The sequence below is a fragment of the Ostrea edulis genome, chromosome 6, assembly GCF_947568905.1.
Source record: "Ostrea edulis chromosome 6, xbOstEdul1.1, whole genome shotgun sequence".
Classification (NCBI taxonomy): domain Eukaryota; kingdom Metazoa; phylum Mollusca; class Bivalvia; order Ostreida; family Ostreidae; genus Ostrea; species Ostrea edulis.
Window position 1 is genome coordinate 51851678 of NC_079169.1, and position 21758 is coordinate 51873435.

The 21758-nt window shown below is 33.8% G+C and overlaps 1 protein-coding gene and 1 long non-coding RNA gene across 12 annotated transcripts in view; one reads left to right on the top strand and one right to left on the bottom strand.

Annotated features, from left to right (window-relative positions):
- Window positions 1–18455, top strand: part of LOC125683537 (sodium-dependent phosphate transporter 1-A-like) — a 29755-nt gene extending 11300 nt beyond the window's left edge. For 3 of the 11 annotated variants that reach the window (XM_056139878.1, XM_048924798.2, XM_048924801.2), the window contains exons 2-16: window positions 8964–9075; window positions 9917–10115; window positions 10517–10618; window positions 11939–12079; window positions 12517–12699; window positions 13225–13344; window positions 13586–13648; window positions 13746–13805; window positions 14103–14156; window positions 14340–14438; window positions 14669–14740; window positions 15825–15886; window positions 16065–16192; window positions 16563–16748; window positions 17343–18455. In XM_056139878.1, the coding sequence (XP_055995853.1) occupies window positions 9923–10115; window positions 10517–10618; window positions 11939–12079; window positions 12517–12699; window positions 13225–13344; window positions 13586–13648; window positions 13746–13805; window positions 14103–14156; window positions 14340–14438; window positions 14669–14740; window positions 15825–15886; window positions 16065–16192; window positions 16563–16748; window positions 17343–17580 (1701 nt within the window). In that variant the 5' untranslated portion in view covers window positions 8964–9075; window positions 9917–9922 and the 3' untranslated portion in view covers window positions 17581–18455. Of the gene's footprint in view, window positions 1–2198; window positions 2242–6997; window positions 7107–7623; window positions 7746–8963; window positions 9076–9916; window positions 10116–10516; window positions 10619–11938; window positions 12080–12516; window positions 12700–13224; window positions 13345–13585; window positions 13649–13745; window positions 13806–14102; window positions 14157–14339; window positions 14439–14668; window positions 14741–15824; window positions 15887–16064; window positions 16193–16562; window positions 16749–17342 lie in introns of those variants that run through there. The other 8 variants (XM_056139882.1, XM_056139880.1, XM_048924800.2 and 5 more) reach the window with 7 other exon arrangements.
- A 192-nt stretch (window positions 18456–18647) lies between these two features.
- Window positions 18648–21505, bottom strand: LOC130046836 (uncharacterized). The gene is made up of 2 exons (XR_008795862.1): window positions 18835–21505; window positions 18648–18780 (listed from the first exon to the last, which is right to left on the bottom strand). It is a non-coding gene; the product is annotated as an uncharacterized LOC130046836 (long non-coding RNA).
- Between the last annotated feature and the right edge of the window lie 253 nt (window positions 21506–21758).

Genomic DNA, 21758 nt, shown 5'->3' on the forward strand with positions numbered 1-21758 from the left:
CCCTCGTCACCTCGTACAATACAATTTGGATCGATTTTTTTTGCGCCGTCTCTTTATCTGTTACAATGTTTCTATAGCACTTTGAAGCTTCCCACCTACATATGTACCTACGAATGGTTTTCTGGTGAACTATCGACCGTTTATGATAAATCTTGGTCATGAACATACATTTCTATCTTCGGCCATAAAGTCAAAGTCCAACATGATTGTTAATCTGTACATTTTTCGGAGGGAAAGTTTTAGCTCTTTTACACTTTTACCCGAATTGGGGGTGGGGGGGTTACTTAGATATTAATTAGTAATGTGGTAGTATTTGATGTGTGTAAAACATAGCAACAAACTTAAATTTTAAAAACTGACGCAAAGGTGTATTTGATACATCTACACTTTTCATTTTACATGTCACGTGACTCAGCTATCAACATAGCACCAAAGTTGACAGTTTTGGAAAAAAAGAGCTTTCGGTTCTTGCTTCTTTGTGCTTGCTTCCAAAATTAATATAGCAATAATCTCTGTCAAAAATGCTGTGTATGCTATAGACATGCGCTTTAGAAAGTCACGGTGTTTTCACCTTCGCACTTGGTTTACAAGCGTTCGATGCAATTTAATGCGCGCTCAGTGCTTACAAACACAATTTTGGGAGTCGTAGTTTATGTAAATAAAGTTTACCCTGTGTAATAAAAAAAAATCTACTTATTTATTCTATAACCAAAAACTGTAAATTTCACTCGATCAAAAATCGAGTCTTAAGATTAATCCATGGCGATTTATCGTATATAGAAATATTGTGAAATACGCAATGCAGGATACTAGCAGCAATCATTGAAATCGATTTTAGTGTGAATTATGAGGAAATTATATTCCTTTTCCCAGAACAGTAATATTGAAGCCCCCTGCATCTTTTATGAGAGTTCTTTGTTTAAGAAGGGTGAGGCATGAATTATGATAGGCATATTCCATTATGTCTTCATGGGTATGTACTTGTTACCAGAAAGAAGAAAGAATATCAATCAAGTTAAGATGGGTAGAAATGACAAAGATCAAACACTGGTTTTCCAGTATGTAATTTAAAAGTATATGAAAAGCCTATTTCTAAACGCATATAGGATCTAAAATAATCTTTGAATTATTTTAAGATTTACTATTCAAAGTATTTCTATATTACGAAGTACAGTCTGATACAAAATTATTTTAAAGAAATTACACTGACCCATGAACTTGAAAATCAATGGCGCCACCCGTGCCCGGATAACTCTTTTAAAAATCTCAAGTGCAAAGAGTTCAGCTTCTAATCAACTTCACTTTCATCATTATCTAAAACTAAACATTTATTTTGATTTAAATATTTTTTTTTAAAAAAGGTTATCTACAATGAATACCTTAAATGACCTAAATTAAGCAAACATAATGCTTGGTGTTAGTCGAACGAGGGAGAATATTAAACAAAGGTTATCTTATCTATACTTGTCAGGGACAGTTTTCTTGTTTATCAAATGCTCTAATTTTATTCTGAACTAATTCAAATAGAAATAGAAACATTACCAGTCCAATTTTTTTTCTCGACCAAATAATTTTGCTATATTTCATTGGAAAGTGGGTCAAATTCCCTGGTAGTGGACTTTGGTTTGTTTTTATGTAAGCTCCTAGAATAAAATATTTTGGTTGTAACAAAATTCTCTTATGCCATGTCTTCTTCAACACTGAGTGTAGAAAAAGGCGGGAAAACAAATGTGTAGTGGTTCGTCAACTGAAAACAGGAATTGTACTGCTTTAGTTACTAACATTACAATATTACTAATAATTACTAGACTACTAATTGATATAATGTACTACTAATATTGGTATGACAATTACTAGTATTGACTGGGAATTATTTTAAGATACACGTGAATTTCTTCGGTGTGTTCTTGCACTCTTATAACTATGATAGCATCCATTACCTTATTTGGATTGCTGGGGGGTGTGATTTTCAATATACTTGCATATGTTTTTGAAAGGTATTTTAAAGCGCCTTTGTTTTAATAATGTGCTTGTATCAAGATACCTGGATTAATGGTGGGACTTTATGTGCAAGTTCATTTACACTATGTATTTACCTCATAACAATAGATTTATGCTAATTAAGCATCGTCTCCACTCGTGGTACACTCATGGTATGCATTTTCCCATTCATAAAAACGCTTGGCGCATAGGATTGCTGTCGCACATGCGTTCTATCGCCATCTGTCACACCACGTGAAGGTAGGCTCTTTAAATTCCTATATCGTATAGCGCGAATAGTACCGAAATCATTCCACTCATGTTTTGGTTTAACGAGGTTTTATAACTTAATTGATTTAATGATTATTCTTTGAATGCAAAATTGCGTTGATTTTGCATACATTAGTTGAGTCAGTAAATTTAATCAATTTACATATCGATTTATCTTATTCGTTCTTTCCATTTTCATTTATTTTCAACTCGTGTGTTTAATTCTATAATTGGTATTATTGTTTAGATAGATATAAAATGAGAACATTGAAAAAAATTATCAGTATTTAGAATCAATTTAAAAAAAAAATGCAATCAAATGATGATTAATATCAAGATACTTCAATAGTTTTAATTTATTTGTCGTAGTATTTAACATCATGAATTCGTCATAGGTGATAGTTTTTCTTTTGTTAAATACTTATCTTTGGACATTCATGGCAATATACTTCTTCTAATGTGTATAGACAAAAACGGTAATGTAAATGAAAAATACCTGATGTCGAGAAACATGTAAACAAATTGCCCTAAATATAATTGTTGCCGCAATAACATGTTGGATATAGAAAAAAAAATTGTATAATATATATCGGGCTTCTCGTCAATAAATGAATTTAAAGGGCACTTAATTCATGTGAATATATACATACATTGAGACAAATACTTGAAATTAATATTGTTGGGGTTTTTTTCTCTCTCCATTTCTTTTTGTTTGTTTGTTTAGTTTAGTTTTTTTTTTTTTAGTTTGTTAGCCCCTCGTTACAAGATTGCTGATATTCTTTTAAAATGCACACATTGACAGAGCTATATTTGTCTCAAGATGAGTCCTGATAATTACCCACATTAATTATAAAGATTGATTAAAGCATTTAAATGGAAGAATCTAATATGTATATATATACATCTTTATTTGGTTGGTTATTTAATGTTTGGCGTCCGTATATAGCTTTCATTAGAAATTGAAATATGCAATTAAAAGCGCTAGATTTATTTCTGAATTCCGCGTTCGTCTTTCACATGAATGCCCTGATTTAGATTGCATGTTCTAACTGTAGGCCTGTCTTTACTCTCTATGCTCCACATTCTAAATGCATTTTGCCCGGGGGTGACGGTTGAAGTCTGACCTCCTGACCTCCACATGTCATCTTAAGCCCATTACCATACGAAAATCTCCATTGAATTCTTAATCATTCTTAATAGAGGGATGATATTAAAAGGAAAGATGATTTCAATATATTGACATTTCCAATATTTCATTACAAATTGTAATGATAGCCATTTCCTCATGAATGCGCTGCGGTTGTGAGCCATGCGCGTATGAATCTTGATTTATAGTACGTCTAGTTTACGGAATGTCGACAGATATGAAAGTAGAATGTAAATATGAAAAATAAATTTGACTTTTGAAAATACATTATGGTATGAACTGGGACGCTTCACGACGGCGTACTTTTTTTTATGAAGCGATTGCTAATACGTAAATCGTCGCAGTTCATACACTCATGTAGTTTCTAAACTGAAATTTATTTTTTAACTGCACTGTGATCAATGTTAAAAGTAATTTCCTTATATTTCATAACTACACAACAATTATTCGTAAACACATTCGTATTTTAATTCTTGTTAATTGTAATCTCTCTCTCTTTCTCTCTTTTTCTCTCTCTCTCTCTCTCTCTCTCTCTCTCTCTCTCTCTCTCTGTGTGTGTGTGTGTGTGTGAGAGAGAGAGAGAGGGGGGGGGGGGAGGAGAGAGATTACATGTGTACAGTACAATTCATAAACCTGATTTAGCTCACCTGAGTCTGAAGGTTCAAGTGAGCTTTTTCTGATTAAAATTTGTTCTTTGTCAGAGTTAACTTTTCAAATACTAGTAATTAACTTTTCAGAAACTACAGGACCAATCTTAACTAGACTAGGCACAAATCATCCTTGGTTGAAGGGATTCATATTTATTCTAAAATGAATGACCGCTCTTTCCAGAGGGGATTTGTTTAATTTTACGTGGCATAAAAATATCTTTGGAGGAAAGAAATTAATGTTCGTTCAAATGAAGGAACACACTCTTTGTTAATGATTATGAAAATTGGATATTCCATTTTAAGGATGAATAACGTAATACATCGTCATAATGGCCGACTTTCTTTTGAAACTTGCATGAAAATATAACTATCAGCAATACATGCATTTTCCTTTTTTCTAGCTGGGTAGGTGTCTAGCTTTACGTGTCTATCGGTGACGTGTACTTCGTGCGTTCGAGTCTAGCAGGGATTTTAAGCCTCATTCCCCCACCCCCACCCCCGATTACTTTCGACTAGAACTGAATTTTCTTTTAACTAAATAAGGTGAATTGAAACTCTTCAATTTCAAAATATCATTTTAGGTATAATTCACTTTCCATATATGTATATAAGATTTTCCGGGTGCGTTCTTCCTCCTTAAGAATTTTCTTCTTAAATTTCTACCAAACTTTGCACAACGTATCCCTGAGAAGGCTTATATAGGCTGCAAGCCTGCTGCCTAATCCATTTATGTTTCATACATAATAAAATATTGTTTAAATTAAATTAACGTATCCCTGGGTGAAGAGTATTGAACATTGTACATATGAAGGATCACACCCTCTTCAAATGGTGAACTACTGACACACACATTCTTCAAGGGAGAGATAATGAGATTTACGTATTAAAAATTACCTTATAAAAACCGCTAGATCAATTTCAACCAAACTCGGCGCAATGCATCCTTAGGTAAAGTGGTGCTAAGTTTACTTAGATAAAGGGTCATGTCCTTTTTTTTTCAAGAGGAGATACATTGTAATTAGAAAATATGGAAAATAAATAAGATTTGGTTCAATAATTTTTTCTCTTGTCTTGAACCACAGGATTTAGATTTACAAAATTTAGGCAAATGGCACAGAGGCATAATAGCAGAGATTCAAAAATGAAAACCCATGCACTGAAAACGAGCCCACGATGGGGATGAGGGTTGAAATTTTCGTAGGAATATAGGAAAAATATTTTGAATTTTCTTCAGTAGATAAGCAAGAAAGTATGTCAAATGACAGTGTAGATTCAGTTTAATTCAAATTGATCTTCTGTTAAACGTTCTATCATTAACGTATCCTTCAGGCATTAGGTGTTACCCCTGTTTATAGGGTTATATTCACATTTCCATTGGGGTTTTTCCCCTTCGATATCTATATTAATTGAAAAATTGAAAACAGTCATTTCTTTTTTTTTAAAGAATTTATTTTACAAAACATTTATTTACATATAATAACTGTCAGGGTTTTGACATGCCCTTACAAACCCATCTGACTAGGGGGTACAGGGTATTTTATCTACCATTTACTCACACATCTACTCCAATAGGCACCCATTCAAAGATAGAAAAAGAGGAATAGGGGGATAGAAAGGACTGAAATACTCTGGTTTTAAGTAGGTTTATATAAGATACATACATAGATAGGATTAAGCAGCAGGCACAATGTGTATAGAAGCTCTGTCCTTTGAAATTTGGTATTATTTCTTCTTAAAAACATCAACATAAAAAATACTTTAAATGATAATTGATCAAATTTATCATTTCTTTTTCTGAACCACCCAACTTTAGAATTTTTTTTAAATAGCAACATTATTTACTGAAAAAGCATCCCTAAACCAGAACTGCATATTTCTGAAACATTTTCACAGTCATACAAAACATGCTCTGTACATTCCTTTTCTTTTGCAATGAATCATTGTCGGGTTTTTTAAAACAAAAACAAAATTTATGACTTAAATTTTATGATTGATACAGTATTGAATCCACTGAGTTTAACTGTATTACGTGTATATATCACATTTGAACATACATTGTGTATGAAAAGGGTGCTATATAAATATGATATTATTATATTATTTTCACACCATTCTGTCAGATATTTTAAAAAATTCTATTTACCTTTATGTTTTCATTGTACCACAAAACATTGTTTACCATACGTTCAGAAAAGGGGGGGGGGGGAAGAAAGAAAAGAAATGGGTAAAAAAAAAAATCGTTTCCGGGATTTAATTACATCCCCCCAAAACATATTCTTTGATTTCTCAAGTTTTTGTAAAGCATATAGGCCTAGTGGTCCAAATTTAATAAGTATGAAACTTGATAAATATAGTTCAACCTTTTAACGGCTGGAAATTCTCTGTCAGGAATAAAAATGAAATGTAAATAGAAGAAATAAATTTCATTTTTGAAAATACATACTGTAATAAATCAGCAACGCTTCACGCCAGCATACAGCAAGATAAGTTTTTCATGAAAGTATGCAGGCGTAAAGCATGACAGTCCATGCCCTCGTGCATATTTCAAAAGTATAATTTTAAATGATAATCTAATTAAAAGTGTGGGGTGGGGGACAATGTGTAAATTAATAACTAATGGGGGAAAAGTAAGACCAGCCTCCTCCCCGATTTTATGCCTCACCCAAACTCAATAAAAGGATACAAATGCCAAAATATTTTATGAAATGTAAATTGAAAATCTCAGAGAGAGAGAGAGAGAGAGAGAGAGAGAGAGAGAGAGAGACGTAATGGACTTAATTTTACAAGGGGACACACAGATTTTTCGACGGGTGTCCACCTTCCTTAAAAAAAAAAGGAGATCTAGACATGTAATCCTAAGCTCATACTTGTTTTTCGTCCATGTATATTTTATAATCCGGCATATATCGTTTGTTTATTGGAAACACATTCTCATTCATAATAGCCTTATTAACATATATGCGCATGCGTTAGAGCAGAAAGCCGGTAGCACGATACTTGGCTGAACGATAAGAGAATATCTGTAGAGGTGGAATATTGTCAATATTTGTTGTATCAAGGTAAGATGATTTTTCAAGTTATGATAGTAAATATTAACTTTAGTTCATTCACAAGGTAAGATCTCTTATCTTTGAATTTGACCCCAATCGTAAGCCCGAGTAGAGTTTGTAGTAAGACCACGTGTACTAGGCCTTAAAGGACGGTCATATTTCGTCTGCATGTCGTGTGTCATGTTTTAAGTCTTTTTTAATTTTAAGTTAACATATGAATAATTATGATAGTTTTCTTCACATTCTTAAAGATAGTTAGCTGTATTGGATGTTCGAAAGTCCCCCTAGTTCTATAAGTTTTGTTGTTTTCGAACAAAACATGAAATTAATTCAATATCCTTCCTTTAAAGGCGCAACTCAACTCGATTGAGAGAAATTGATTTGACAAGCCCTTTTCGTAATTATTGGCAAACATGAATACAACAATAAATCGAAACATTTATTGTTAAAAGTAAAATAAGTTTGAAATAAGTGGTGGTTTTAACATGATATTGTATAAATCAGTGCAGTGTTCGCTGATCATGAGTGAAACCATGGATAACACAAGGTCTCATTGGTTGTTGCGATCTGGCGCGTGCGAATGAGCGCGCATGTTGTTGGCGCAATATTAAAATCGATTTAAACACGTTAAAACAGCAGAGATTGAATGTAAGTACATTGATTAATTCTATTCAACTTTCGTAAGGTTTTTTTTTTTTTTTGTAGTCGTGGGCGAATTTAGAATAATATTTATATGAGTCCATACAGCCGAAATGATTGAGCAAATGTATTATGGATTAAAAAAAAAATGTCTTATTTCATAATCAGAAGAGAGAGGAATTAAAATATTATGGGTGAAAATTGAAATGTAAACTAAACAATTATTTAAGTTACTATAAACTAATTAGCACTAAATTTGACATTGTTTTAATTCTATTTGAAATGAGAAATTAAAATTGCTTTTAAAAAGACTAGAAAATTTGAGGGAGTTTTGATATATTTAAATTTTCTAACTGTATAAGTGTATTATCATTGTATTTGTTGTGTAGAAAATGATGAATTTGTAAAATTGCTAGAAGAATGATATTTGTGAGACATTGTCTTAATTATAGAAACTTGATAAAACCAGTTATAACCAGTGCAGTGTAATGCCAAACGTGTTTATTCCCAGTCTATATAGACTATATACTAGCTATGTGTGCACCACAAATAATTTAGGTCAGCTGATGAAATATGTATAACCCTCTTGAAAAAATCTCTCAATAAATTTCATCATTATAACCCTCTTCAGACAAACTATGAATAAATTTCATCAGTGCTTTGGATTTTGTTAGAATTGACTTGCGTACAGTACCATTCACTTTTAGCATCAGCCATTCCTTCATTCTTGTTTAAATATCATCTGACCAGGCTGTCGAGTACAAATCTTGTTAAACTTATCCTCTGTCATGAGTTTAATCTGTTAAAGAATTCCATTAACTAACGTTACATTGTAAGATTGTATATTGTCACCTGATGATAAAAAATCTTTTCTTTAAAAATTATTTGTATTACTATGATAGTGGAAAAATTTTTGGGGGTAAGATCCAAAGGTTATATAAAAGCTGTCAATGAAGCAATGTGACAGTGCATGACTCTCCTGGTTAATAAAATGACATATTCCAAGCAGACTGACTTGCTATGTGAAATTATTTTTCATTTACAGAATAGATTTAGATTTTATTGAAACCAGTTTGGGACCCTTATAATAAGAATATATGAAAGTCAAAATTTGTAGCAGTAACATGTTGACATATTAAGAAAAAGAAACTGACTACAGAAGATGATAGCAGAACATGAATTGAGCAAGAATAAATCTTATCAAACATTTTCATGTTTTCATTGCAGGTTTAATCAGTAGCCAAGAAAACTATCGGTCAATCCCGTATTTGCTGAAACAACAGCGCTATTTGTAGAACCTGAATTTTGCTGAAAGGATTTACAGATTTCTTTTGTAACGGTAAATAAATCTTAAGATTTTCAATGAGAATAAGAAATCAGTTAGGAAGATTTCATGGATTTTAAATAATGGCCAAATTCAAAGATGAGTTGTTTTAAGGTATTACTGATTTGAAAGATAACTACATGCTAGATTTATTGGGCAAGGGACTTGGATAGGTACATGTGATTTGAAAAAATGAAATGTACACATGCTAGTAGGTTTGGGGGAGGGAGGGGGGTCAAAGTTTTCTGGTAAAAAAAATTAAGCATTTTTATTACACGTGGATTTACAGGAATTGCATTTTACAAAAATCTTGCATCTGAAGCAAAGTAAAGGATTCGTATATTGTCTCTACTTCTTTTTATTTTTGTCAGTGTTAAGGAAAATGAAAGATTTGAAGGGGAATTTTTTCTGGGGGGGAATGACAAATTTTGTTACTGTGAACTTAGTCTAGATTAGTTCTATTATTAACTTGTTATGGTAATGGTGATTTGTTCTTTTTATGGTAATGGTGATTTGTTCTTTTTCAAAAACGTTTAAAGTAATGTTCCCAAAATGCGACACTAAACGGTAGATCTATGCATTGTTCCAGAGATTTCAATAAGTTCAGTTAATGTGGTGAAAATGAAATCTGATATAACCAGAGCTCCAAGGGAAAGAAACTTAATTGAATTAGGGTCAATGAGTTCACTGCCAGGCGAGTCTTACTAAAAGCCCTGTGAGATGATACTTGAGGAGGGGGGGGGGGGGGGTTACAACCTACCAAGATTTGATAAGTGGATGGTGGTGATCAGAAAACATATATCTTAAAGGTTAAGGTCACAGCGAGACTATTTTTCCCCCCTTTATTTACTTTCAGGATAAAATGGTGGACATACCAGATGAATTCCTGTGGATGGTGATAGTGGGCTTCATCATAGCCTTTGTTTTGTCATTTGCCATTGGAGCCAATGATGTGGCCAATTCTTTTGGAACCTCTGTGGGGGCGAAAGTTCTCACGCTACGACAGGCCTGCATTCTAGGCAGTATCTTTGAAATTCTCGGGTCAATTCTTATAGGTGAATATCAGAATTTTCTAGTCGTGTTTCAAATTATTCAAAACCAAATCACTCATAACAGGGCTAGACGCACACACTATCTAATATTTACTAGCCCAATCATTTAGTAATTTTGACAAGTATTAGTATTTAAATAACTAGCCCCAAGGGTACATGCTCTTTACCAAGCACTATCCCAAATCCATAATTTACCGGCCCCAGACCACTGGGCCATCAATTATTTCGAGCATTTGAAATTTCATTTCAAGATAAAATGCACTTGAAAAAGATTTGATTGCCAAGTTTTCTTCATGATCTGAACGAAAAATGAAAAGTTCTCCACAATGTATGGAAAAAAGACAGTCTCCTGACAGTTATCATTAGCATCATTAAAAAAAATGCTGATGGTGTCTTTCTAACAGGTTATCGTGTATCAGACACCATACGCAAAGGCATCATAGATGTGGATCTTTATAATGGCACAGAGAGTACACTGATGGTCGGAAATGTGGCAGCTCTTACAGGTAACGCAAAAATAAATGATCAACAGATCTAACGTGTTGCAGGGAAAAGTGGCTTCCTCCAAAAACACAGCAAAATTTTATTGCAAGGATTTTTGGCTAAAGTTCATCTGAGATGAAAAACTCGTAAACTACCTGCTGTTATGAAAAGTTGGAGTGTGAGGTTGTATGTAAACAGATGAGGTTTGTAGATGTCACTCAGTTAGGGGGGAGATCTGCAAGCTGGCATACTTTATGTGCGTAGGAGAGAGAGGGGGATTTGCCAAGTCTTGAGAGATTTCTCCACATCTGGAGTGCATTGTTGCATTGTCTTCAGTTGATCTAATCTGTGTACTGCAATCCACCTTCTTCATTATTTCATTGATTTTATATTGGTCATTATTAACCCTCTATTGTGTAATTTGTCACTCGCCTAGAAAACAACAAGGAGGTTATTTATGTCAGTAAGCACAGATGTTTACCGTATCGGAGCTCGTGTATTTATTGACTACAGTGTTTTTCGCACCCAATTTTGATTTTTAAAGCTGCTCTATTGATTTTGGAAAAATCATTGACATTTTGGGATATATTGGGAATTTAGCAATGCTGAATTATTTCATGAATATAAAATTTATTTATTTATAAATACGTTGTGTGACTTTTGCACTAAATACATGTACTTCGAATTGTGCAGCAGCAACACGGCATATGCCATGAAATCAATATTATACAGGGTTCTGAAAATGCTTGATTAATTGATTAAAACATTGTTGATGTCCAATATTCTCTGTATCAAAATGCTATTAATGCAATAGTATTTCATTCTTAAAATATTTCTTGAAGAATTCTTTAATTTTATAAAGTTGAAATAAAGCATTAACCACTTAATCTCCTTGGGATATTTTGACACCAGCAGTTTGGGAAATTTTTGACAATTTTTGTGAGGGGAAATTGAATAAAGTAGTGATTTTTAGGTGTATACGAGATCTTCTGTCTTCAGTATTAAAGTGCTTATTCTATAATTTTGTTACCCAGTGACACAGTATTCTAGGAATGTTGATAGAAACCAGTTATCTTCTTATCTGTTTTACTGTTATGTAACAAGAAGATAAAACCAAGCAGCCTCGCACAATGTTTAACGCTAGCTATAAAATGTATCTCCAGGGTCAGCAAAAAACAATTCATTATAACTTAACTTCATTATATCCAATATATCTTTTGCTATTTGCTCTCATAGGGGAATAAATATCATTCACAATAAGCATGGATTTGTTATAAGTGTTTGTTGTAAGCTTGTCTTACTGTAAAACAATTGAAAGTTAAGATTATGAAATTGGTTTGCAGGTTCATGTGTGTGGTTGTTTGTGGCTACGATCTTGAAACTCCCCGTGTCTACCACCCACAGCATAGTAGGGGCCACCGTGGGGTTCGCTCTGGTCGCCCACGGACAGAAGGGTATAGACTGGATCAAGATGGCTTTCATTGGTAAGTATTTCAAAGAAAAGGTCAGCTAAGAAATGAAGTTTTGTTGTGATGGGGCTTGAGTAACCTTGGGGTTTACAACTACTATGAATTGATTACTTGTTTAGCAGTGGTTAAATATATCACTTCTGGATTAATTGATCCACAAATTTAAGCAGCTCTTGCATGGAGAAATTGTTATGGAATTGAAATTGATGTTTATCAATGATTTTACAGTATATAGGTAAAACAGTCTTCAAAAGTTTACAGGGCATGATGAGTTATTTATAGAACAACACTGGCGTGGTCATTGATGATAACAAGTTCCAAAAATCCAATTGCCTGCAATTCTGCAAAACATTGAATATTTTTTAATTTAAGTACACATTCAAGAAAAGGAAATTGACAATCATCATCTTCTGGCAGCCGTCTGTAATGTTTTTGATTGTTTTCTCCATTAGTTGGTTCTTGGTTCATTTCCCCGCTTCTGTCTGGTACCATCAGTGTGCTGGTTTTCCTGGCCATCAAGTTTCTGGTGCTAAACAAAGAGAAGCCACTGGAGCCGGGCCTGAGACTTCTCCCCATGTTCTACGCCCTGACTGCTGCCATCAACTTGTTCTCTGTCTTCTACAAGGGATCCAAATGTAAGGCTAACAGTAAATCTCTGAAGGATACGTCTTTCGTGGAAACTTTTATTGAAATATTTGTCTTTGTTGATCTGAATAATCCATACCACAAATATCTGTCCTTAAGGTGAAAAATTATGGATTGTGATTACAATAGGAGAGTAAAGAAGAGGTAATTTAATAGCTCAATTCACAAAGGCATCATCTTTACTACCATATAAAGGTCTTTTTTCTCCTGAAGCAAAAATCTACTTATCTCAGCATCAACAGTTTTCTTTTGTCATGTTTGGCATCCAAATCAAGTTACAGTGGCTGCAGCTAGAAATTTATTGAATTCACATGAATAATGGGAGAGAATGGAAAACAAATTAGAATTGTATTTTAAGCCAATGTAAGCATGGTGCAAATCTACATCTCCGTGTTATAGAGAGAAAATAAGCCTGTTTTTTTCTAGAGCTGCAGCATGAAGTATTGATTTGATGGGAGTAGTGATGGCCTTTGTATGATGATTGGCTTATTTACATTGTATTTTGGTGTTTTCAGTGCTTCACTTTGACAAGATACCGCTGTATGGTGTGTTTATCATCACATTCGGATCTGCTCTCCTTGTTGCGATCATGGTGAAAGTGGTTGTTGTGCCCTGGTATAGAACCAAGATTCAGAGTAAGTAGACATCACTTCAATCAGGCCCATCTCTTTCATTACTACAATAAACAGATGCAGTTTGATTAGATTTTTTTTAATATCTGTTTGTGTGCAAAGTTGCATTTAGTCTTGACTTTATGCTTTTGTAAACAGTTGATTTTCCACATTTTCAACCAGCCCACCATCGGGGTAATGGTATTATGCTATAATGCTTGTATTTTCTTCAGTGTACAATAACTGTTGAATATTTTTTTTCCAGAATATATGAAGGAATGTGAGGAAGAAGAAAACGAGAAGGGAAAAGAAGTGATGGAAACCTCGTGTAAGTGTAGATTGTGACTTGGGTGGGGATTTAAGCTTGAACGTGTGCGTGGGGGGAGAGACAAGTGGTATAACTTGAATCTGTTTTTATTAAACAGTGGACAATGACGACATCTCCAAATGCCAGTTGATAGATGATGAAAATAAGGAGAATATAGGTAAGGGCGCCTTTTATGTCAGACGGGGAGAGATCTGATTGGCTGCCAAGAATGCCAGCTGATTTCTGATTGGATGAAAGTAGGCATCTCTCGCTGGCTGAAAATGGCCATCCTAGAATAGGGTTGAGATAGTCGCTGTCAAGAGGTAGTATTTAATATAGAGATTAGATTTAATCTTTATGTTGGCATGGTAATACATTTGTTTTTATTTCAGATGTGGTGTTGTAGTAAGTAAGTGCCTAAGATATTTTAAAGTAGAAAGTAACATAACTAACTCTTTTTTGTATTGTTTTTCAGGAAAAGTTGAGTTAGAGGTCACTCCCAGTGGCAAGAAGTTCCCCATTGGTGGTGGTAGGTATCAGTGAAGCTTCACAACTATTGCTTTTAAAAAAAACCTGCTTTCTTATGGCATGGCAACCTTTTATATGCAATTATAAAGTTTCTTTCTTTTCTACCAAGAGCTCCATGACATTTCCTGTAGTAGATAGAAGCATTCTCTCTGTCCTCTCAGGATGACATATTTTACTTTTTCAGCTAGCATAGCACTTCTTAATGAAAAACTGTTATCTCCTTCAATACTGAATGGAAGAGAAATAGATCCCAGCATCCCGCAATCAAAATCCTCTAGCAATTGTAAGTCGCTGAACCACACCAAGAATCAAATGCTATTGGTGTTGGAATGAATATTTCATAGATAGAAAATTTTCCTAGAACAAGAAATTTTATTTCTGAAAGATGTTTGTTTCACATGAGTTTTGAAAATTTTACATAATGATTTGATCAGTACCTGATTCTCGAGAGAGTAAATTCTGAAGAATAATGATGGAATTTATTGAATGACAAGTTTCTGTTGTTGGTTTCAGTTTCCACACCTGAGTCTAATACATCCTGCCATTCCTCTCAGCCACTACTGTGTTCATCAAAATCTGGCAAAGGTTTGTTATACCATATTCTGTTGTCTAATATTTCTTATTTGTTTCATCTTCTTTGTACTTCTTAACAAAATACACATATTCAAGTAACTTTCTTCTGTTTCCTTTGCTAGTTTATCATGCTCTGGGAAACACAGGTTGGAATTTCTACCACCCACTTACTTAAGTTCAGCACATTCCATATTTTCTGTAAAATAAACACCCCCTCTCCTCCAAATCTTTCACAGACCATATATTCCTTGCTGTTCCTATTTATTTCACAGTGTTCATGTTCAGCGCTATAGAGTCTGAACTTATTGTATACAAACAAAATAACTTCTTTCTGTGGCTTAATTTTCACTGCAGGCCCAAACTGAAATTAAAACGTGCAGTTTATCCTTTTAAAAAATTCTGGGGGTTGAATGGGTGGTTTTTTATCTCCCATTCAAGACTTTTTCACTGGTACGTAGACATCACCCGCCTTCTGTAAATGCCACAAATTCTGACTTATCCATGGCACTCAAGGCTTCTTTATCGTGCCAATGTTATGAGACAGGACCTCCGTTTTTAAAGTCATTTCTGAAAGATTCACAATGTTTGGCGTTGCCTTGTGATCGAGTGTCAAATCCTGGGGCCTATATTCACAAAATATCCTGCGACTAAGCTAAAAAAAATAATTCTGTCTGATAATCAAATACTGATCACAAGTATGTATTCAAAGCTTTTATAAACCATGGATGTACTTTTGATCTTAGTTGTAAGATATTTTTTGAGTAGGGCTACAGAACTGCTCATTTTCAGAGCTAGTGCCCAAAATGCAAGGTTGCTGGACTGCTCATGTGCAGAGCTAGTGCCCTAAGCACTAAGTTGTAGCAACCAGTCAAAACTGCAATGCAAATAACCTGTGCATAAGATTTATATTGAATAGACATAAAAACTGAATTTATCACTGCTAGGAAGTGGGTTTCAACAAGAGACTGTTCTACATGTGTATATGATGATTCCTTACCTGAGTATCTTCAACTACTGCTGTTTTGTTGGATTTTTTGTTTTTGTTTCGTACATTTTAAATTTAAATTGGAAATTTAATTTAATTTTATTTTTTTAGATGAGAAGAACGAAGAAATTGGTACTGCTGGAAACAGTAATGAAACGATATGCACAGTCGAGGTAAGGCATCTTGCAGTACCTTCAGGAATCCTACAGCTTTTCCAGAAAATCACATGATGAGAAATCTTCCATCACTATGAACAATTTAAAAGGAGTAAAAAAAAGAATAACAGTTGTCCTAAATATATTGATACAGTGGGCTACTCTTATTAATGTGACCTACTTTTGACAATTCCAGGTGGAGCTGGATTTGGAGCAGGCCCGGAATGCCCTCACAGACAAACCAGAAACGATCAAACTCTTCTCCTTCCTACAGGTCCTGACGGCAGTGTTTGGATCCTTTGCTCATGGAGGAAATGATGTTAGGTAGGATGGCTCAGTACTTGTACATTGTAGATGGTACTAGATGCTGGTGCTTGTACAAATGTACAGATTGATATTAGACTTGTAGAAAATGCCCAGTATGTTGTACTTGTAGCAATCTGTCTATGTTATGTCAAACATACATTTACATTGTACTTACAGGTATAGGTAGAAACTAGAAATTTTGACTTTGTTTCTAGAATAAAGCTTTTAGAGATGAAATTTGTTTTATACAAGTTTAAGTATTAAATTGTCCTGTTTAATATTTCTTTTGAGAAATGATTTGATGAGAAGTAAGCCAGTAGATATCTTGAAAATTGACTTCTCAATGCTAGATGGCTATGAATAATACCTGGCATTTTGTGATTGACAGTAACTCCATTGGCCCCCTGGTTGCCCTGTGGATCATCGCTACGGAGGGAAGTGCTGCCCAGAAGGCCCAGACTCCGATCTGGATCTTGGTTTATGGTGGTGTAGGAATCATGATAGGTCTATGGGTTTGGGGGAGACGGGTCATCAAAACGCTGGGAGAAGACCTTGCCAAGACAACACCATCAAGGTTAGATTTTTTGAAACTGTCCATCTGATGGTCAGTTTGTTCATCGGTCAGTTAGTCCATAGCATGAGTGAAAGCTTGATAGTTGGAAAGCAGATTTATTTTAATATCATTCAGGGCCTTCACTCCCCTGAAAGTTGACTGAATATTGGACCCATTCCCAATGACAAAAAGTGACCCAATTTTATGAGCAAAATTTTTCCAAATGCATTTATGAATTGAAAATATATTGTATACTGGCGGGATAGAAAATAGATAGATTCAAAAACTGAAATGAATATCAATGAAAACAGGGTTGTTTTGTTATTCTTATATTTAAAACTTCATTTGGATGGAAAAGATAGTAACTCAATATAACATCCAAAAAAAAAAGAAAGAATAAACAACAAAAAATATGCTGTGATGATCATAGTGAACCAATGAACCACAAAAGGCTTTGAATTTTTTCCCCAGGTTAGAAATCTCCCCAGTATAATGATTTAACAAAGAAACTTGGGATTTTCTTGTTATTTTTCATAAGTGTAATATTAATGGAGATATGTTTGCTTTGCAGTCTGTACAGGGATGCTTATTTTGTGGGTGTTTTTTTTTTTACAGTGGGTTCTGTATTGAGATTGGTTCAGCACTAACTGTCCTCCTGGCATCCAACATGAAGATTCCCATCAGCACGACTCACTGTAAAGTGGGTTCAGTCGTCGCCGTCGGGAGGGTGAGGTCCAAACAAAACGTGGACTGGAAGTTGTTCCGCAACATCATTATGGCCTGGGTGGTGACCGTTCCTGTGGCTGGAGCTATCAGTGCCCTCACTATGTACCTCTTGATGTTCACATTATGAAGACTTCCAATGAAATTCTCAATTGACTGCGATCGTAAGGTGCTTTGTTGATCTAACTGATCACACTTGTGAAGTTGTTACTTTAGAGCCTACATTCCTGCGTTGTATTTCTGGACTTTCATCTGATGATACGAGTTACATTGATTGTGTATAAAGAGTGGATGTTGCTACCTCTAGAGATATATGTTAACTTATTAGAACGGGTTTTAAGTGACGCACTTAATTCTCTACCTCAAGTGTAATTTATCTTGTGAAGTAGTGAAAGAAAACAAATAAGATTGTTGTAATGGACTCAAATTAGACACAACATGTACTCAACAAAAGATCTCGAGCGTAAACTTCATATCAATATTCCATAATACAAGTTGATGAGAGGTGTTAAGTTGTGGTATTTTCGTTCCAGTATTTTTATTTTTTATCAGTTTTATTTCCCAAGCATTATAGTACATGATTAATTCTGAAGAACAAAAATAGTTATGGTCAGAACATGTTGTGATGTTAATGCTAGTCCAACTGGCAGCTGATAAGACGCATTGTGAGACGTGAAATCTAGTCCCTCGTCAGACATTGGAATGTCTATAATCTATTGAAGCTGTGTAAATGGGGAGAAGTGTAGATTTTTGACAAGGATTTTGTGTTTTCATGTGTGTTTTATGTATTACCAATCAAAAACATTTTTAAAAAAAGAAATAAAATGCAAAAAAGAAAAAAAAAAGTTTCAAAAAAATATAATCATTTTATAAAAAACAAAACCAAAAAAAAAAGAAAAAATTAAACAGGTAGATAGTTGATGAATTAGAATAAGTTGTGTTTGAAAATGCAACCTTAAAAAATATATAATGGGGAAAAAATAAAAAAAAAAAAAAGAAAATAAAGTAGTGTTGCAGCTGGTAATATGTAGCGCAAGCTTTCCTTGTCCCCCTGACGAAATCCAATTTCTTACCATGTACAGCACATTTCATGTATGTTTTTGCTGCATAATTTTTCGTCACTGTACATTTTGATATTTTAAGTGACTAAACTGAGATTTTTGTTTGGATGTTTTGTGATGGTCTTGTAAATGATGATTTGTTTTTTGTTTGGGAGAGCAAGACTTTGTTTTTGAAAAATGAATTGTTTATGCAAGTTTACACTGTAGATATCATTTACAGCATAGTATGGGAGATGTGTGGAACATTCTTATTGTACATAAAAGGTCATCTGAAGTGAAAGTAGCACATGTTTTACCTGAAGTGAAAGTAGCAAATGTATTACCTGAAGTGAAAGTAAATGGTGTGATTTAGTGCTGTATTTCTTGATCTGTGATATACAAATATGACAAAGCTATTTGAAATGTTGATGCAATCTTTTGTGCATTATAAGAAAACTTTGTCTGACTTTGCTGCCCTATGAAGTGCTCCATCTTTCATGCATTTTAGATTCTAGAAAGTAAAGACCTCTATCACATTAATACAGTTGAACTTCAGTCTCTCAAACATCAATATCTCGAATACCATGGATATGTTGAAGTGATTTAGAAGTCCCAACTACATTTTTTTTTTATGGATTTTAACCTCAGTATCTCGAATATCTTGATGGGTTTTTTTTCTCTGTGACCCATCAAGTTTAAAGATAACAAGGTTTATTTGAATTTGAATGATAATGAGCGTGTCATACCATGCAGTCGATTATAGTGAATTGAGATACTGCCTGGAATTTTAATTAAAGATATACACCAAAATGGTCCAAATTATGTTATATACTGATATGAACCACCTAGCCATTACTTTCATTGTCGGAATGAAAAACTTGCATGCACTTCTTTCAGCGGGATTCATATTTCACGACGCATCACGAAAGCTAAGTTGTGGTTGCATTAAAATATGAAAACCTGTATTTATTCATTATCATATAGAGAAGCGCCAGATCATGATAACGCTAAAAAGTGCACAAGGTCAGATTCCGTCAAATTTTAAAATAAGGTATGTAGTATTTCTCCCTCACTAGTCTGTTCTTCAATTTCTAATGAATGTCCTTTTACACCATTTTTTTTTTAAGTAGTAGGAGCATTTTTGGGCAAATGTGGTACCTGAACATTTATCCGTGTAAATGCAGGACATTTTTCTGTTTCTCTTACCTCTGCTGTTTCTGTGTCTAGAAAATGTTTTTTGTTAGAGAATTGATTTAAAAATACATGTATCTAAAGCATTTCTCACCAGCATTTCTTTGTAAAATCAGAAAACATTAAAAGAACATCTGGGTGATTTTATATGAAGATAAATCATGCAATATAATGATATTTGCAATTACAACGGCATTTTAATATCAATGATTAGTTTTATTAAAGTATGTGTTGCTATTTAAACTTGTACAAAGAAACATTAATTATTTATTTCAATGCATCACCATATTGACATAGTATATACCAACAGATTCAAATGAAGAACAATCTCAAGCAATAATGGTTATATTTATTGATTATTTTTTTTAAAATTATGTAATTTGTTCTGAATATTTTTTCATCACTCACTTTTAGTAATGCATCTGTAGTATTTTGGCTTTATGAGCTGTTTTTGATTTGAGATTTTTGGTTTTGAATTATTACACAAGATACCAATAACTACAACTTTGATGTTAATCAATGATCTCTACAACGATTTAAAAATGTATTCCTGGTGTTGTGCAATTACAAACTGCGTCTTCAAAACAAGGTTGCATTTAAAACTGGGACCTATGTTGTCAGAAGACACAAACTTTGTCTTGGTTGAGATGTGTTTGACGAATTTTATGATTATAGAAAATGGTATCCTGTTATCAACTTCCTCCATTTTCGTAGAAATGGCGACAAATGTTGCAAAGAAAATGGACAAAGATTTTGAAAACGAGCCTATGTTGTCACTGGATACAGTCAAAGATGTTTTGGAAAAAAAAATCTCTAAACTAATGAACCCTGTTATTGAAATTATTTTTGAAGATTTTCTTATTTTTATATATATTTAACAGTGCTAATTTGAAGATGAAAGCAAAGTTCTTGATTTGTGTGTTCATGTTATTTAAGGCTGCCAAAATTTGTAGATCTAGCGCTAGCTTGTTAGCGTTCATTGGAATATTTATGCCAAAGTCATTGTTAATACCAACAAGTATTTCTTATTTATTTAAAAGTTAAGAATCTAGAGTTGAATTTTGAGAAGATGTCGGGAGTAAGTTAGTATTAGACTGTCCTACATAAATTCTCTGTTGCATTAATGAAACATATGGATGGAGGAGACGTTTAAATTGCCCTCCCCAAAAGAACCCCACTTTTACCTCTTAGATTTAAACCCCCACCACCCCAAAGTAAAAAAAAAAACACCTCTTAATCACTTACATTTAAAACAAAAAACAAGCATCGCTTGGAATCGTTTCGGAGAGCAGATAGAAAAATGCTTCAAACAATGCTTATAGTTATGGATCAATTAATGTAAACCAGAATTTTTTCTGATTGATTTATTAACTCAAACGTGTTCATTTCATTTCCAATTTTTGGCAATGTAAGTCAACAGAGAATGTGTTTGGATCAGCCTAAAAGATCTTGATGAATATAGACACTGTTGACAATCGGTACTTGAACATCAGTGTGTCAATAAAACATGGTTGATTTTTTAAATAAAAGAAGTATTTAACAAAAAAAAATGTGTTGTTGCTTTATGAGATAAAAAAAACTTGTTTCTTTTCGATGAGATGCTAGTGTCGCCGGATGTAAAGTTGTAAATACCTTGTGGTTTCTTTAACGCAACGTGGAAGGGGACAGAGAAATACCGGTGTCCGTCCATTTCATTCGACTATGTGGATGCAACTCTTCAGAAACTGCTTAATGGATTTTGTTCTAATTTTGTAAGATTGTTGGTCACCATAACTAAGTTGATCATATTGTACCGTTATTTTAGTTCGACAAATTAAACAGGAGTTATGGGAATTTGTTGATTGTACATGCTACACTGTAGGAACTTTTTGTGGATGCAACTCCTTGGAGACAACTCAACGGTTTTTAGCTCACCTGAGCTCAAGTGAGCTATTCTAATCACCCGTATTCCGGCGTCCATCTGTAAACTTTTAACATTTTTGACTTCTTCTCAAAAACCACTGGGCCAATTTCAACCAAAGTTGACACAAAACATCCTTAGGTAAAGGGAATTCAAAATTCTTAAAATAAAGGGCCA